We start from the raw sequence: 18516 nt of genomic DNA, 5'->3' as shown, positions 1-18516 counted from the left end.
TGAGTCATTGTGGAATAAGTTTAATGTGTTTGAGCAAATAAATGATATTTACTGTGTTAATCTGGCTTGAAAATGCATTTTTTTTAAGGAAACTAACATACGGTTCTCGGCCTTGAAAATGAAATTTTGGCCTTGAAAAGTGCGGAATTTTAGTTATGAGATTTCTGTTTGAACCATGTCTTCATTTCTACACAGATTTACTTTCAATTGATACTGAACATCTCTTATGACAATACGGTCAATCTCAACTATGCATGGCCCCATTACCAGCCCTGGGGTGCCCCCTGGGTCAAACATGCTGCGTTGGGATACGCGTCGGCCTTTGCCGCGCCATTTTTAGTTAACGATTATCATATAAACACTGCATTCCTTCTTTATATAAAAACATATACATAGTTCAATGTACATTTTAGTATGTTTTTGTATTAAAGTTTTATCCTTTGCGAATGCAACTCTACATAATTATGTAACATTCATTTTTCTATACTCTAAGTAATAGTATTTTATGTGACATAATTTAACATTATCATTTTGTGTACCTCTTCATAATACCTCTTGCTAAAGCTAAAAGTTTGTAAATTGACATGCAATTATTCAATTGCAAGGCGCACATTAAACCTTTTAAAATGATATGCCCATCACTGTGAAAATACTGATGATCAGCATTATGTTATACCTATGTGATGTTGCACGAGTTGTCATATCATACAATAATTTATTAAACGAGTTTTGTTAGTAAGTGAGCCTTTGAAAGTTTTGTTCCCACACAAAAAAACAAAAAAACAGTGATAATAACAAGTGATAATAACAAATCATTTTAATGGGATAAAATATACTATTATTACTGATGGCTGGAAAAGATTTGATAAAAACTTAAAGAAGGGCTCACTATGTAGAATATAACCATGAGCAGCTCTTCAATATCAGTGCTTAGTTCACCTTATTGGGGCACAAAGAAGAAAAAAACAAATTAAATGTCTGTAGATGCCTTACAGTATCCTGCAACAGTCATTTTTACATAGTTTTATTACTCATGATCTACGTCCTGTATTGATAGTTTTATTACTTAACATCAACTGTCTGTCATATAAGAGGTCTGCTTAAATTTCATAAGGATTGTATGGTGATGTACAAGTCAAGGCCATTTTTGGGGGTGGCAGGCTTTTCATGGTGGAAAGGATCAGAAACTGAGATTTAATATGCAACTAGGTTATTGGGTTCATTCTATTTCCAAAATGTATGCAGGCAGTCAAATTCTGTGGTCTGAATGACAGTCTGTTGTATCGTCTAACACTATTTTTATGTCATTTTTAGATCAGAAAAATTTGTCAGTTTTTAATTTAAATAGAAGGTTTTAAAGTTCCGTAAGGAAAAATCAACTATCTGATGCATACATGTCATACTTACATTTCATGCAGGATAAGCGTCTCCGAAAATTGAACCGTAAAAGGGAGTGAAAAACAAACTAATGCAAGTTAAGAGTATTTACACATCTTGCGCCAGAATCCTATTTTTACATAGATTTGTAGATCAGCTGCAAATGTTTAAGATATGAATAAGATGTATTGATTCCTAATTTTGAAAACCAAACAAGATATTTGATTACACTTTAACAGGATTTTTTTTCCCAAATGGCAAATACCATTTGTGTAAGCGGCTATAGAAATTATATAAGCATCTAAGGTATATCAGCGGTTAGTCATTGGTCCTTTTCAGATTGGCTGGCTTTCTCATTTGGTAGAGTGGTGGACTTTATATCAAAGGATTGCAGGTTTGATTCCCTAGCCCGGCCACATATAGGCATCAGTCATGAAAGCATTTAAGTCGCGTTCTGAGAAAACTGGGCATAATGCATGTATGTAAAGTGTCGTCCCAGACAGAGCTCCAGATAAAAATTTGGTCAAATTCTTATTTACTCCCTGTTTAAAATATTAATTCTTATTTACCCCCTATTTATAAAATTAATTCTTAACAATATATTACCAAATAATTTTGAGTGCTTTAGATTCACAGTCATTTACGCAAGAGCTTATAAGTCTATCAATTATTGACGAAACCATGCTTTGTGTATTTGAATCTAATTGAAAAAATGCATGCAGCGAGGACTTTTGACACTGAAATGTTGCCTTCCACGCCTCAATACACTGCTTCCGTCGGCCATTTAGATTTTTCTGTATAACGGTCACTCACACTTCGGCTTTATATAGGTCATAGTGGCCTTCTGGTCGCCGTTAAAGTCATATCAAAAACTATATTTAACATTTAATTTTAATGGCATTTTGAATAGGTATACAGTATATTACTGGTGTATAAAAATTACGATAAGTGTAATTAAAAAGGTACAATAAACAGTATTGACTCGCCTGCAAATCTAGGAGAAAAGAATCGAGACCGTTTGGCCTTTCGACCGTTCTTAGGTGTGGCTCTTCCTCACAGCAAACGCTTGAGTGACGTTGATTTAAAGTTGAAGCTTTAATTGAGCGCCTAGACGAGCCAGAACCGGTATGAAATGTTTACCATGCATAATTTGCTACTGGAAGTTTTACGCACGTTCGAAGATTTCGATCACGTGTTTTATTTTTTCAACGCGTAACTTAACGCAAAGATTTTAAATCTAAATCGTTATTTACGAAATTTAATTCGTTTTTACGCCTTTACGCATGTTATCTGGAGCACTGGTCCCAGATTAGCCTGTGCAGTCCGCACAGGCTAATCAGGGACGACACTTTCCACCTAAATTGGATATTTGCTATGAAGAGACTTCATTTAAAAGAAAAATTTCACAAAAGCCGAAAGTGTGGTCCCTGATTAGCCTGTGTGGACTTCACAGGCTAATCTGGGACGACACTACGCAAATGCATTATGCCCAGTTTTCTCAGAACGCGACTCATTTCTACAACTATTCTCTACCTACATCTGATTCAAGTTGGGCTGTTGTCAGTTACTGGCATAAGTACGTGTAAAACAGCTAACAAGGAAAAGTTTAAATTCATTTACTGACTGTCGTGGTGCAACTGAATTGCTGTTGAAAATGGCCAAAAAAATAAACAAGATGAATCCTCTGTATTGGCACATCATATTTTCTATTATATATTTATCTATATGAGCAAGGTTATTACATTCTTTGGATATTTGGTAACATAGCTTCAAAATAATTCAAAGGTTATTACATGCTTCGATATTTGGCAACATAGCTTCAAAATAATGCAAAGATAACAATTCGAGAAGTCTAAGGTACATCATGCAAACAAAGTTATGCAGTTCGAACAGAGAGGCATTGTACAGTTGTTGTCCACTGCAGGCAGGAATGTGTCCTGGTGCAACTCACAATCCAATAGATAGGTGTAGCGTCCTAGGCATGCTTGTGAACATATAAGTCATGTTGGTGTTTTTGGCTGGTCATATCTACTCAACGCTGTCATGTTTGTCACTTCCATCACCTGCCATAGTAAACATCATAATTCGGTCATAACTATATTGGTTTATGGTATATGATTTAATCTGGAATTTTGAAATTGAGTTCAGGATGGTCATATCAAAATGACCTCACTATTTGCCTATTTGCAATCTTTTTTAGCTCATCTATTTTTTGAAAATTATAAGCTATAATCATCACCTTGGCGACGGCGTCCGGTTAAGTTTTGCGTTTAGGTCCACTTTTCTCAGAAAGTATTAATGCTATTGCATTCAAACTTGGTACACTTACTTACTATCATGAGGGGACTGGGCAGGCAAAGTTAGATAACTCTGGCATGCATTTTGACAGAATTATGTGCCCTTTTTATACTTAGAAAATTGAAAATTTTGGTAAAGTTTGTGTTTAGGTCCATTTTATTCCTTAAGTATCAAAGCTATTGCTTTCATACTTGCAACACTTACTAACTATCATAAGGGGACTGTGCAGGCAAAGTAATGTAACTCTGACTGGCATTTTGACAGAATTATGTGCCCTTTTTGTACTACTGAAAATTGAAAATTTGGTTAAGTTTTGTGATTAGGTCCACTTTATTCCTACAGTATCAAAGCTATTGTTTTCATACTTGCAACACTTATTAACTATCATAAGGGGACTGTGCAGGCAAAGTTATGTAACTCTGACTGGCATTTGGACGGAATTATGGGCCCTTTATACTTAGAAAATTGTAAATTTGGTTAAGTTTTGTGTTTTGCTCCACTTTACCCCTAAAGTATCATAGATATTGCTTTCATACTTGGAACACTCGCAAACTATCATAAGAGTACAGTAAAAGGACAAGTTGCATAACTCTGGTTGTCATTTTTACGGAATTATGGCCCTTTTTTGACTTAGTAACTTTGAATATATGATTAAATTTTGTGTTTTGATCCACTTTACTTCTAAAGTATCAAGGCTATTGCTTTCAAACTTCAAATACTTTCATGCTATCATGAGGTTACTGTACCTAGCAAGTTGAATTTTACCTTGACCTTTGAATGACCTTGACTTTCAAGGTCAAATTATTAAATTGTGCTAAAATTGCCATTACTTCTTTATTTATGATTAGATTTGATTGATGCTTTGACAAAACTACTCTTACCAGACTCCACCCAAACCATCTCCCCCCCCCCCCCCCCCCCCCCCCGAATCCCCCCTATTTTTTTTTTTTTTTTTTTTTAAGAACAACTCACAAATGACCACCACACCCTCACACTATACTCCCCCCTTACCCCACCCCCCATTTTTTTTTTTTGAAACGGTTAAAAAACACAAATAATTATTTGTATTATTTTATGTTTGAAATACCATCCAACCATCGCATCCAAGAATCCCATCCCCTCCCCCCCGAATCTCCCCCCCTATTTTTTTTTTTCAACATCTCACAAATGACCACCACACCCTCACACTATACCCCCCCCCCCCCCCCCCCCCCCCAACCCACCCCCCAATTTTATTTTTTTTTGAAACGGTTAAAAAACACAAATATTTATTTTTATTATTTTATGTTTGAAATACCGTCCAACCATCGCACCCAAGAATCCCCCCCTCCACCCACCCCCACCCCCCCCCACCCCCGATTTTTTTTTTTACACAGTTTTTTTTTACGCATTTTTGGCAGATAATGTAATAAATGTCCACACACCCACACTTTACACCCCTCTTCACTCCACCCCTCCCTCCTTTGTGATTGAAAATGAGAGTCCCTTCACCTGTAAAAAGAAAATGAGCCGCAAGGCGGTGCTCTTGTTTAAGTCTGGGCTATTAGGTCTCTGATAAGGAAGGGCTGTAACCAGTTCAATGCCCTTTTAACATGGTCCTGTACAACTTTGTACTTCAGAATTCAATGAAATGTATCAGTGGTCAGCTGATTAACATTCAGTACATTGCTGGGTAGTTAATTACAAAAATTCCTTGTTTTGTCAATCAAAGAGAAAATAAACGTGTCAAAATACACTATCAAGAAAACAGTCCAAAGACATGCCAAATATTTTCCATCACAATTTTTGCCTCTTACTTATGAGCAGAAAAGGTGTTTGACTTAATTTTTATGGTCGTACTTTTGAGTGTTTGGAAAGGTTTTTATACCCCTAAGCTCTAGTTAAACTCTGGCGACAATAAATGTGGACAACATATCGATTAAAAATCATATAATAAAGTAGCATGATTGCTTATAAAAGATATATTTAAGGCTAATACATGTAAAATAATATTACAGTAATACATCCATATTGTGTCAGGACAGATAGTTGACAGCAAAATAATTGTTTTGATCAATTCTTTCGCACTTTCAACAACTGTTGAAAGTAACCGGAATGAATTAAATTTATATTTTAAATTCTGTGGCATTTTTTCTTCCCGATTTCAATTATAATTTCAAATTACCATGTTATTTATGGTAAAGGTGTTCTACCCAGCAACTGTTACATTCAATTACGAAACAGAATAATGACAAACATGTGTTTTCTTGTCAAGCTCTCTCTAATTAACATGCCTGTACAAATAAACAAACTAATTTCAATGCTGTGGCATGAAACTGTTGTATGTGGAAATTAGTTCTGCATCAGATACCTCAACCCTTGCAATGTGTTTTTATTGTTTTAACCAGGTGCTGAGTTCATTTTGAGTTTATTGCCATGTTGTTGTTGGTTCTGTGTTTTTGTACATGTAGACAAACTGGTTTTATTTGGTTCCTTCTAAATGTAACATGGTGGCTGGGAATCCTGATAAATGAGCTCTGTTCAGAACAATTGATGTGTTCTAGTTCCCTGTGTCAGCAGTCTGATTTTGTGTGGGTTTGCATGAGGGACACATCCATCAATTCCACAATGGTATAATAAGAGCCGTGCTATATGAAAAGGGGGCTTAATGCATGTGCATAAAGTGTCGTCCCACATTAGCATGATCAGTCTGCACAGGCTAATCAGGGACGACTCTTCCCGCTTAAACTAGATTTTTGCTAAGAAGAGACTTTCTGTGAACAACACATACCATAAAAGCGGAAGGTGTCTCCCCTGATTAGCCTGTGCACACTTCACAGGCTAATCTGGGATGACACTTTAGGCACATGCATTAAACCTCTTTACACAGAGAATGGCTCATAATGTAATGTGGGAGGGGGGTGGGGGCAGAAGTTGTTATAGTTGAAAGGCTGGCTGAAGTATTGTTTTATTTTCACAATTAATAATAACAACAATAATCTTCTGAGCTGATGCTAATTCCAACCATGGTTTGTGATAATTACCCTTGCAACATGACATCATGCAGTACCTTTGTCTTCTGAGCTGATGCTAATTCCAACCATGGTTTGTGATAATTACCCTTGCAACATGACATTATGCAGTACCTTTGTTTGTGTCATTTCAGATGTACCGCTATAGATTGGCCATTCTGGTTGTGACTGCAGAAGGACCGTACTGTCTCTGCTCAGCAAAGTGGAAAACATCCGGTAATTACCATGACAGCAACAACTTGCTTGGTTAAGGTCACGGTGGCGTAATCAATCTTTGTATTTTTTTTACTGCCTCTGAGATTATCAATATTACTCAAATGAAAATATGTATAAAACTGTCATTATTTTTCTGGTCAATTCAAAGTCATGTTTGTTTTTTACAAGATAATACTTAATTATCTTGCAGCAAATATGGAACAATTTTATATACACATTTTAATCTTATGATGCATATACAAATGCATTTGACTATGCTAAGGTCAAACGACCTGTTATAGGAGTTTTATTGCTGTTTAGAGGTGTCATTGCAAAACATTGCAGACGCTTGCTTTTCTCAAGCTCAGATCATTTATTTACCTGTCATTGACATACAAAAGGCGTAAGACTGATGTATTGTTAGGAACGAATGATGGCAGCATTTTGTCATGTGATATGTTATATAGGAGGCACAGAATTATAAACAAAGTTAAAAATGTTAGTTGTGCCTTTGTGCATAATTAACTAAGTGGCAGTTCTGTAAAAGGATATTTTAACTGTTTTGTTGTACACTGTAAATTTAATCAGTTTTCATGTCTATTGTGACCATAACTTCATTAAATGGACTTTCTCAGAATTAAAAAAAAAAAAATCCAACAAAAAAAGTCTGATCACCTACTGTCACTGTCTGTTTCATGCAGACATCATGTTGTAAATAATGTGATATTACAATGTAGAAAGGGTTCAACAAGTTTAATAACCAATTCATACAAATAAAAAAACATCTAGACACCCAGTCCCATAGGTTGTCCCAATTATAACTCGGCATTGACCTGAAACTAGTCGCTTAACCAACCATGCTTTTGCCACCTTTCAAGAGCATCTCCATATGTAGCTCTCAGGTTAAGTGAAGCATGCAAGTTTAGGATTTCTTTACACCTTCTTAAGCGAACCATGTCTATGCACATTTGGCTTAATCCAAACTGAATTATTAACATGTTGATGTTTTGAATTTTGACTGTGTTAAAATATTGAGTGCCTAGAACGTATGTTTGTTGTATACCTCCAAACTAAAAGCTTTTATTTTCAAATTACAGTGGTTTATTGTTTGAAGTTAAAAGTTCCTTTAAGTAACAAATAATTGTATCTCTTGAGATGTACAGACAACTACATTTAATGTCAAAACGGTGCTGTGTATATTGTTAATAAGCCAAAAATAAAAAATCAGGACACGTTGACTTTTAGACAACAGTTGATCTTGAGAATTAATACTAATTAAACTAGGGTTTAACATGCTTTGTCATGTTAAAATATGGAAATACTTAAAATGTCTGTTTAATAATAGTATTTGTGAAGTGTTTGTATAATGGCTTAATATTTTGAACCTAATATACTGCCAATTTTATTAAAATGTGAAGTGCAAATATTTTAGTAAATGCCCATGAGTACATCTAAGTGCTTAGTAGCACATATCTATGTTTTTCTAAACATTTGGAAAAGTAACAATAGAAAGCCTGGTAATAATAAATGAAGCAATTGTCTTACTGTTCATGCTCTCTTTAAGTTCAAATTGCAGTCTAGCCTCTTAACTTGTTTATGGATGGGTTATGGAAACATTTCTACAGCCATTCTCCCCTTACCTCTGGTTTAAGTAACGCAGTTCTCAATCGTTTAGTTACTGACTAAATATAATGCGTTAAATAACGTTTCCAGTAAATACTGCAAAATATCCAAACAAATGACAAAAGCTTTGCACATTCAATTGTGTGCAGTGCATTAATGCACTTAAAAGCATCATTTATCATATCAAGTGACAGCTGTTGAAAGGTTTAGCCACACATCATATAATAAGTCTAATTCTTGGAAGGCATGTACTGTTTTTGTTCCATTGTTTATTACCTCAAGTGCAGTTATGCTAGCAATGTCCTTAAGACAACTGCATGAGAAAGATTGCAGCATAAGGTCGGTCATATTTAGCCTGCAATCAGACTTGGACTGGTTTAACAAACAACAACTCAATCTTTTGAATCTTTTATTTTTTTGTTGACCTAAATCGCAACCACTTACAGTAACTCTTCCACTTACAGTAACTCTTCCACATATGAGTAGAAGCTAATTTATTATATTTGTGTACATATATGTCTTCGATATATTTACCATAGATTTACTAAGACTTGAGTGCATTCATTATATTTGCCGATATGCCTATATAATATTTTTATTTACAAATTAATGGTCGTATGTTACAGAGATATATATAAATTATAGTATTATTCTCTTATATTGTGTACATTGTATTTGTGTCGTAACTTTTGGGTACTGAATGTTTGTAAGTTTTTAGATTGTTGGCAAAGTCTTAAAAGAGTGTAACTGTGAAAAACAAGTTAATCAGTCAGTAAATCAAAAGTATAAATTTCAGACAAGTTTTATTTCATATATAATGCTTAACTGCTGCATTCTATAAATCGATTAGTCAAAAGTGCTCATTTGAGACAAGTTCAAGATCATGTATCATGCAAAACTGCTTTAGGTTACAAGTCAGTAAATCCTAAATTATCCATTTCAGACAAGTTCGATTACAAGATCTACATGTTCAAGACAGGAGACACATTTGGGCAGCGTATCCGTTGGTCCTCCAAGGACTTTCTGGACATCAGCTACGCCATCGTAAACAGCACAGGCCATCAGATCATCCTGCGCAAAGACTCGGACTCCCTCGTGGAAGACATCTGTATCAGTCTTTCGCTGAAGATGCTGGTGCGTTGGGCGAGCGAACCGTTGCCCTGGAAACAGAAGGACCGCGTTCCCATGATGGAGTGCCAGAAGTTCCTCAGTGCAAAATACTCAAACAGCGGTCAGAAGATATCGGATTTCTCCGGACGTGATATAAATTCTCACATGCGAACGCTGCCGCAGTTTTTGGAGCAGCAGGAGCTCATGATCTTCACTGACATTGAGGAGTTTCTAGTGGAAGACGACATAGACAGTAAGATAGATAGTGGAGACCTGGAGATCAATCTCACAAGGGCGTCCAGCCAGTTGAGTTGTGAAAGTTTGAGAAAGATGCGTAAACGCACGAAGCGAAAAGGAGAGCTAAACATCGAAGATCCTGAGGACCTAGAAGGAGATGTAGAGACAAACACTCAGAGCTCTCGTTACAAGTTCGAGATTGGTGGCTCAAGGGACGATCTAACGACGTCTGCCTTCGTAGACGATCGGTCAGAACATACTGGGGGAGGTTCCTGGATAGATTCAGTTTTGTAGCACTAGGATGGAGTAAACCATAAATGTGATGTGCATTTAAACTGTTGAAAGTTGTAGGATCATGGCATTTGCTTCCAGTGCATTGTAACCTGTCTTTGGAACCTCACTTCCTGAGGTGTTGATTATAAATATTATGGAACTGTTGCAAATTTCTAATAATAATGTTTTCATTGCACTATTGTGTTCATTTCTAAATCATCCCACATTAAATCCCTTATCAGTTTTTATAATTGTATTTTAATTTCTTGTTAAATGTTAAGAAACATACATTTTATATGTATTTTATTATTGATATGGGCATATTTCTGATAAATGGGAAGAATAACCTTTTTCACAAAGGCAAACTAAGAGAAATAGTTCTGCTGTTTTTTTGGTGTTTGAAAATAAAACCATTATTTAACTTCTATTAAATTGCCAAAAGGAGATAGTAACAAAATATCAAAAATGTATGAGCTAGTCAATCTTAATGGTATTATTTGATAATTTTTCTATGTTGAATAATTGTTGATTTGCTCACCTTTTTTAAGCTGTCAATAAATTTAGTGAATAAGTTTATTTTTCTTTCAGCATATGTGAATTCATAATGTTAACACAAACACTTGCTTGACAAGGATGTTATATTTTACATTTTGACATTTTAACAAATTTAAGTGAGAGTGGTTGTTGCATTTCACGTTTTGCTTTTATACATGTACCCATAAATCACTTGAAATATGAGTTAAGTTTGACATGCTAACAAAGACTTTATGTCAAATGATAACTTCCATCTTCCACCACTGCAAGTTTCACTTTAAGCCACACTTTTTTACATGCAATGAATTGATTTCTCTTATAAAGATTATGACTAACCTTGGACACATTTTTTAAAAATTATAAAATCGTTAAAAAGTGTGGAACAATAATAACCTAGCTTTTCAGGTTATGAGATTAGATTTGAAAATCGTTATTGTTTCTGTTTATCTGAAAAATGCCATTTTGATCAATTTATTGTTAAAATCATATATAGCAATATTTTTGTAACTATTTTAAATTGTTTACCTGTAAATGTTTTATTAAAACTGTGTCTAATTTTTCAAACTGTTCCTTCCTTGTTTTCATGTTTAATTAGGTCAAGCAATATAACTTAAAATCTGAAATTCTTATCTATATTGTGGCAGAAAAGTGATGGTAATTACTGCTGATATTGTGCATAAATGATTATACCTTTACCCAAAACATTGCATTAATTTCCGTTCACAATGTTAAAATATTGTGCTTTTAAAATTTGCATAATGTAGGATCTTAGAAGAAAAAGATCAAGAAAAAAATAATATGCTAGTACCCTCTGCCCCTCCTCCATCCAAATGCATAGAGCATGCTAAAAACCATTATTATCTGTGTAGGACTAATAATAAATTCCCTTGTTTGAGCAAACTATTTTGATATATCACATTTGCTTAGCATTTAACCTTGCCCCTTTTAGCAGCAGCCTCTATGTTTGGTCAGCATAGATCATTCACTACATGTACATAGTTCAGTAAAAGAATGTTCATCTGTTATATAGGTAGTGCTAGTTTGTACATTTATGATACCTGATATGCTATAAAATTACTCTTTAATTTCGTCAGGGCTGTCTGCAGCTTGAAAATGCAAAAACATTGCATTTAGTTGCCGCCCAAAATGTGATATATCCATTATTTGCACTGCTGCACAATTTTGAACATTTCTAATGCTTATTTTTCATTTTATTTTTACTTAAAACCCAAAACATACTAATAATAATTAGTAATAAGAAGTAATGCAATTTGATAATTATGCAGGTATATCTGTGAACAAAAATATACAGGTAAATATTTTATTACTGTATTTATGTGTAGTGTATTTGCATTTGTAGTTGTAATACCAGTTTGTAACCAAATGAAAAAGATTATTTCTCTCTTGTTGATAATTTGCATTTGTGTGCAATATTTACTTGTAATTATGTAGCCTGTAATTAAAGTCTACCCAGACTAGGGTAGATAACTGTAACATGTCTAGTTATGGAAATTGTGCAAAGTTGTCTTTCTTTTTTCAGCCCCTTGAGAAAATAATAAACAAAAGATCACATTTGTAAAAATAACAGCATGTTTAATAAGCGCCATTTTTCGTACGTAGTAATAATATAATCCCTTGTTCAATTACAGGTATACTTCATTTCTGTGATTAAGCTTATTATGTGTAAATATACTGTTTATAAATTATATTGTATTGTATTTAAACACATATAAATAGAAATAAAGTGTGTGCTTTATCGGAAATTCAGCACTTTCTAGTTATTTGTTTTAAATATAACTCTTCTGTTAACAACTTTCATCACTAAGAGCTGGATTTGTTGACATTTGTAACATTGTCATGTATTTAATTCCACTTATTATCCCCCGCCATAGGCGGAGGGATATTGTTTAGGCGTTGTCCGTCCGTCGGGCACTTTTGTGTCCGGAGCCATATCTTGGAAGTGCTTTGGCGGATTTCATTGAAACTTGGTGTGAGTATATATATATATATATATATATATATATATTAGGGCTGTCACGATTCACCGGTATACCGGTATATCGCGGTGCATGTCGTGAAAAAAATCGCACCGCGGTACGGCGTTGCCGCACCGGTTTTTTTAATATTATTATATTAGCACATATATAAATACATTACATAATTATTTTGATATAGATATCGTTTTGAAAACTGTAGAAGCGATTCAAAAGGGCTAAATAAATAATCCGTTAATATCCAGGTCAAGCAAGCGCTTCCACTGGTAGATGTTTAACTTTCACGTTTAAAATACGGCAATGTATGGGTCCGTACCTTTTTTTGAATTTGGGTTAGATTTCCTTTGCAAATAAGTTCATAATTATCCAAAAGATGTTTACTCTATTTCTTATTTTCTTTCTTTAGAATATCGATCGTTCAAAGCATGGCACTTCCAAATCATGTTATCTTAAGATTATGAATAAGTCGAGGAAGAATCAGAACGCTACGGATTTTCAATACTGGGCCTGCTGACTCCGCATTTTAAACATGCCCTTGAAGCGTTCGATTTACACAGGTCGTAGTCACAGCTATTGTAAACAACATGGCGGACATTTTAGAAAAAGACGCGAATAACAATAACAATAACAATGACTACTTCTATCAAGTTTATTACAGTTTCTTTTACAGTTTCAAGTCATACTATGATACCCGTGTTTTCTGATTATTGTGTTTAATAAAGTTTGTAAACTGTTTTCTTTACAGATACATATTCTGTAAAATATCGCGGTACGTACCGCGATACAGTGTTGCTGTACCACGATATACCGCGGTACGCTCACGGCGTATCGTGACAGCCCTAATATATATATATATATATATATATATATATTATATATTAAAGACGATGGTGCACACCAATTGGCATTGTACACCATTTCTTAATAACAGAGTTATGGCCCTTTGTATCTTTAAAAAAATGCTTTTTTTGTGTCAGGAGCCATATCTTGAAAATGCTTTGGCGGATTTAATTGAAACTTTGTATGAGTATATATATGGATAAGAGGATGATGCATGATGATGGAATTGTACACCATCTGTTAATAACTGAGTTATGGCCCTTTGTATCTTTAAAAATGTTTTTTTGTGTCAAGAAGCATAGTCAAGAACCAGAAGCATATTCGCGGGGGATATCAATTCAACGAATTTGCTTGTTTGTCGCATCTTTTTTATGAAGATTTAAAGTTGTTGTTTTTTTATAAAGAATTTAAGCTTTTAAATCTTTACTTCAACATTCATTTTTAACCAGGTTTTCCGAAGGAAAAAACTGGTTATTAGATTGGCGAATGCGGGCGGGCTGGCTGGCTGGCTGGCGGGCTGGCTGGCGGGCGGGCTGGCGGGCGGGCGGAACAAGCTTGTCCGGGCCATAACTATGTCGTTCATTGTCAGATTTTAAAATCATTTGGCACATTTGTTCACCATCATTCGATTGTGTGTCGCGCGAAATAATTACGTCGATATCTCCAAGGTCAAGGTCACACTTTGAGTTCAAAGGTCAAAAATGGCCATAAATGAGCTTGTCCTGGCCATAACTATGTCATTCATTGTGAGATTTTAAAATCATTTGGCACATTTGTTCACCATCATGGGACGGTGTGTCGCACGAAAGAATCACGTCAATATCTCCAATGTCAAGGTCGCCACGACTAAAAATAGATTTTTTTTAAAAACAAACTTACAAAGGGGGTTTATTTTGTTTGTTCATTTCAAAAGTTCAGTTTGAGTTTTCTCCCTTTATCAGATTTTTTTTTCACAATGAAAACCTGGTTTTGTGACAATTTTGTCCCTTGTATAAAAATAGTTTGAGTTGATTGACTATGTAATGGTAATAAATTACTGAAGTATTGTGCTTGAGAAAGGCTATATTGTAAATTAATTACTCTATAGTGGAATTGTACAATATTCACTTAGTAAATTCACGAAAACATAATCTAGAAATGTTTTCTATGGGAATAAGTGACTTATACATAAAAAACTTTAGTTTACTTATCACCAAATGTATCTTTTTTGTAGCTGTGTACTATCATTAGTGGATCTTTCTTTAGATTTGATTTCATGCCATAAGAATATTAGTATTAAGATTTTCTCCTGATTATGTTTCTGGAGTGTCTTCATTTTTAGCTTATCTATTTTTTGAAAAAAAAATATGAGCTATTGTCATCACCTTGGCGTCGGCGTCAGCGTCCGGTTAAGTTTTGCGATTAGGTCCAATTTTCTCATAAAGTATCAATGCTATTGCATTCAAACTTGGTAAACTTACTTACTATTATGAGGGGACTGGGCAGGCAAAGTAAGATAACTCTGGCTCGCTTTTTGACAGAATTATGTGCCCTTTTTATAATTAAAAAAATGAAAATTTTGGTTAAGTTTTGTGTTTAGGTCCATTTTATTCCTTAAGTATCAAAGCTATTGCTTTCATACTTGCAACACTTACTAACTATCATAAGGGGACTGTGCAGGCAAAGTTATGTAACTCTGACTGGCATTTTGACAGAATTATGTGCCCTTTTTATTATTAGAAAATTGAAAATTTTGTTTAGTTTTGTGTTTAGGTCCACTTTTTCCTAAAGTATCAAAGCTATTGCTTTCATACTTGCAACACTTACTAACTATCGTAAGGGGACTGTGCAGGCAAAGTGTAACTCTGACTGGCATTTTGCCGGAATTATGGGCCCTTTATACTTGAAAATTTGTTTAAGTTTTGTGTTTTGGTCCACTTTACCCCTAAAGTATCATAGATATTGCTATCATACTTGGAACACTAGCAAACTATCATATGGGGACAGTAAAAGGACAAGTAACATAACTCTGGTTGCCATTTTTACGGAATTATGGCCCTTTTTTGACTTAGTAAATTTGAATATATGGTTACATTTTGTGTTTAGATCCACTTTACTTCTAAGGTATCAAGGCTATTGCTTTTAAACTTCAAATACTTTAATGCTATCATGAGGGTACTGTACCTGGCAAGTTGAATTTTACCTTGACCTATGAATGACCTTAATCCCCCCCCCCATTTTTTTTTTAAATTAAAGATCATCTAATAAATGACCACCACACCCTCACACTATACCCCCCACCCCCACCCCAAAAAATAATTTTTATGCCCCCGGTAGGGTGGCATATATCAGTTGAACTGTCCGTCTGTCAGAAAAAACTTTAACATCGGCCATAACTTTTTCACTTTTAAAGATAGCAACTTGATATTTGGCATGCATGTGTATCTCACAGAGCTGCACATTTTGAGTGGTGCATGGTCAAGGTCATCCTTCAAGGTCAAATGTCAAATTTATGGTGTCTGTCCGTCCGAAATATTGAAGATAGCAACTTGATATTTGGCATGCATGTGTATCTCATGGAGCTGAACATTTTGAGTGGTGAAGGTCAAGGTCATCCTTCAAGGTCAAAAAAAAAATGTTAAAAGTGGCGTTCTCATGAAGCTGCACATTTTGAGTGGTGGAAGGTCAAGGTCATCCTTCAAGGTCAAGGTCATCCTTCAAGGTCAAAGGTCAAAAAATAATAATTTCAAAGCAGCGTTATCATGAAGCTGCACATTTTGAGTGGTGGAAGTTCAAGGTCAAGGTCATCCTTCAAGGTCAAAGGTAAAAAAATAATAATTTCAAAGCCGCATTATCATGAAGCTGCACATTTTGAGTGGTGGAAGGTCAAGGTCATCCTTCAAGGTCAAGGTCATCCTTTAAGGTCAAAGGTCAAAAATAAAAATTCAAAGCGGCGTTCTCATGAAGCTGCACATTTTGAGTGGTGGAAGTTCAAGGTATAGGTCATTCGTCAAGGTCATCCTTCAAGGTCAAAGGTCAAATTTTTTTTATTCAAAGCGGCTTTATCATGTAGCTGCACATTTTGAGTGGTGGAAGTTCAAGGTCAAGGTAATCCTTCAAGGTCAAGGTCATTCTTCAAGATCAAAGGTAAAAAAATTATATTTCAAAGCGGGTTCTCATAAAGCTGCACATTTTGAGTGGTGGAAGTTCAAGGTCATCCTTCAAGGTCAAAGTTATAAAAAAAAATCAAAGCGGCGCAATAGGGGGCATTGTGTTTCTGACAAACCACATCTCTTGTTTTTTTTTCAAACATGTTTAAAAAACACAAATATTTATTTTATGCCCCCTTCGCAAAAAATTGGGGTATATTGCTTTGCACATGTCGATCTGTTGGTCGGTCCGTCCACCAGGTGGTTCTGGATGATAACTCAAGAACGCTTGGTGCTAGGATCATGAAACTTCATAGGTACATTGATCATGACTCAAAGATGACCCCTATTGATTTTCAGGTCACTAGGTCAAGGTCACGGTGACCCGAAATAGTAAAATGGTTTCCAGATGATAACTCAAGAACGCTTAGGCCTAGGATCATGAAACTTTATAGGTAGATTGATCATGACTAGCAGATGCCCCCTATTGATTTTCAGGTCACTAGGTCAAAGGTCAAGGTCACAGTGACCCAAAGTAGTAAAATGGTTTCCAGATGATAACTCAAGAACGCTTATGCCTAGGATCATGAAACTTCATAGGTAGATTGATCATGACTGGCAGATGACCCCTATTGATTTTCAGGTCAATAGGTCAAAGTTCAAGGTCAGGATGACCCGAAATAGTAAAATGGTTTCCGGATGATAACTCAAGAACGCTTATGCCTAGGATCAGGAAACTTCATAGGTATATTGATCATGACTCGCAGATGACCCCTATCGATTTTGAGGTCACTAGGTAAAAGGTCAAGTTCACGGTGACCCGAAATAGTAAAATGGTTTCCGGATGATAACTGAAGAACGCTTATTTCTAGGATCATGAAACTTGATAGGTAGATTGATCATGACTCGCAGATGACCCCTAATGATTTTCAGGTCACTAGGTCAAAGGTCAAGGTTACGGTGACCCGAAATAGTAAAATGGTTTCCGGATGATAACTCAAGAACGCTTATGGCTAGGATCATGAAACTACATAGGTACATTGATCATGACTGGCAGATGACCTCTATTGATTTTCAGGTCACTAGGTCAAAGGTTAAGGTCACAGTGACAAAAAACATATTCACACAATGGCTGTCCCTACAACGGAGAGCCCATATGGGGGGCATGCATGTTTTACAAACAGCCCTTGTTTTTTAAACATCTAATAAATTACCAAACCCCACATTATACCCCCCCCTCTCACTCCCCCCTACCCCCCCCCCTCCCGGGGCCCCCCCCCCCCCCCCCCCGGCCCCCCAATTTTTTTTTTTAAACATCTAATAAATTACCACACCCCACCCACATTATACCCCCTCTCACTCCCCCCTTGATCATGACTGGCAGATGACCCTATTAATTTTGAGGTCACTAGGTCAAAGGTCAAGGTCACAGTGACTCGAAATAGTACAATGGTTTCCGGATGATAACTTACATTAGGTCAAAGGTCAAGGTCACAGTGACAAAAAACGTATTCCCACAATGGCTGCCACTACAACTAACAGCCCATATGGGGGGCATGCATGTTTTACAAACAGCCCTTGTTATTATCTTATTTTTGAAAAACCGTCCAACCATCCGACCCAAGAATCCCCCCCCCCCCCCCCCCCCCCCCCCCCCCCCCATTTTTTTTTATATTTTTTTTGCATTTTTGGAAGATAATGTAATAAATGACCACACCCCCACACTATACACCCCTCTCCACTCCACCCCTCCCTCCTTTGTGATTGAAATTGAGATAGGTCCCTACACCTTTTAAAAGAAAAAAAATGAGCGGTCTGCACCTGCAAGGCGGTGCTCTTGTTGTATTTTGTGTTTGCCTTCATTGCTATGGGACCAGATGTAAAAATGTATAAAGA

The 18516-nt window shown here is 35.7% G+C and overlaps 2 protein-coding genes across 6 annotated transcripts in view; both read left to right on the top strand.

Annotated features, from left to right (window-relative positions):
• LOC127880260 (uncharacterized) overlaps positions 1–3950 on the top strand; it is a 132188-nt gene extending 128238 nt beyond the window's left edge. For both annotated transcript variants that reach the window (XM_052427583.1, XM_052427582.1), the window contains one exon: positions 3825–3950. The gene's annotated coding sequence lies outside the window, so the exon portion shown is untranslated. The remainder of the gene's footprint in view (positions 1–3824) is intronic.
• Positions 1–18516, top strand: part of LOC127880267 (uncharacterized) — a 536299-nt gene that overhangs the window by 57218 nt on the left and 460565 nt on the right. For 2 of the 4 annotated variants that reach the window (XM_052427603.1, XM_052427602.1), the window contains exons 4-5: positions 6821–6902; positions 9448–17295. In XM_052427603.1, the coding sequence (XP_052283563.1) occupies positions 6821–6902; positions 9448–10145 (780 nt within the window). In that variant the 3' untranslated portion in view covers positions 10146–17295. Of the gene's footprint in view, positions 1–6820; positions 6903–9447; positions 17296–18516 lie in introns of those variants that run through there. The other 2 variants (XR_008049490.1, XR_008049491.1) reach the window with 2 other exon arrangements.

The sequence above is a fragment of the Dreissena polymorpha genome, chromosome 4, assembly GCF_020536995.1.
Source record: "Dreissena polymorpha isolate Duluth1 chromosome 4, UMN_Dpol_1.0, whole genome shotgun sequence".
NCBI lineage: Eukaryota > Metazoa > Mollusca > Bivalvia > Myida > Dreissenidae > Dreissena > Dreissena polymorpha.
The sequence above is the reverse complement of the archived record's forward strand: the minus strand, read 5'-3'. Positions and strand labels throughout refer to the sequence as shown.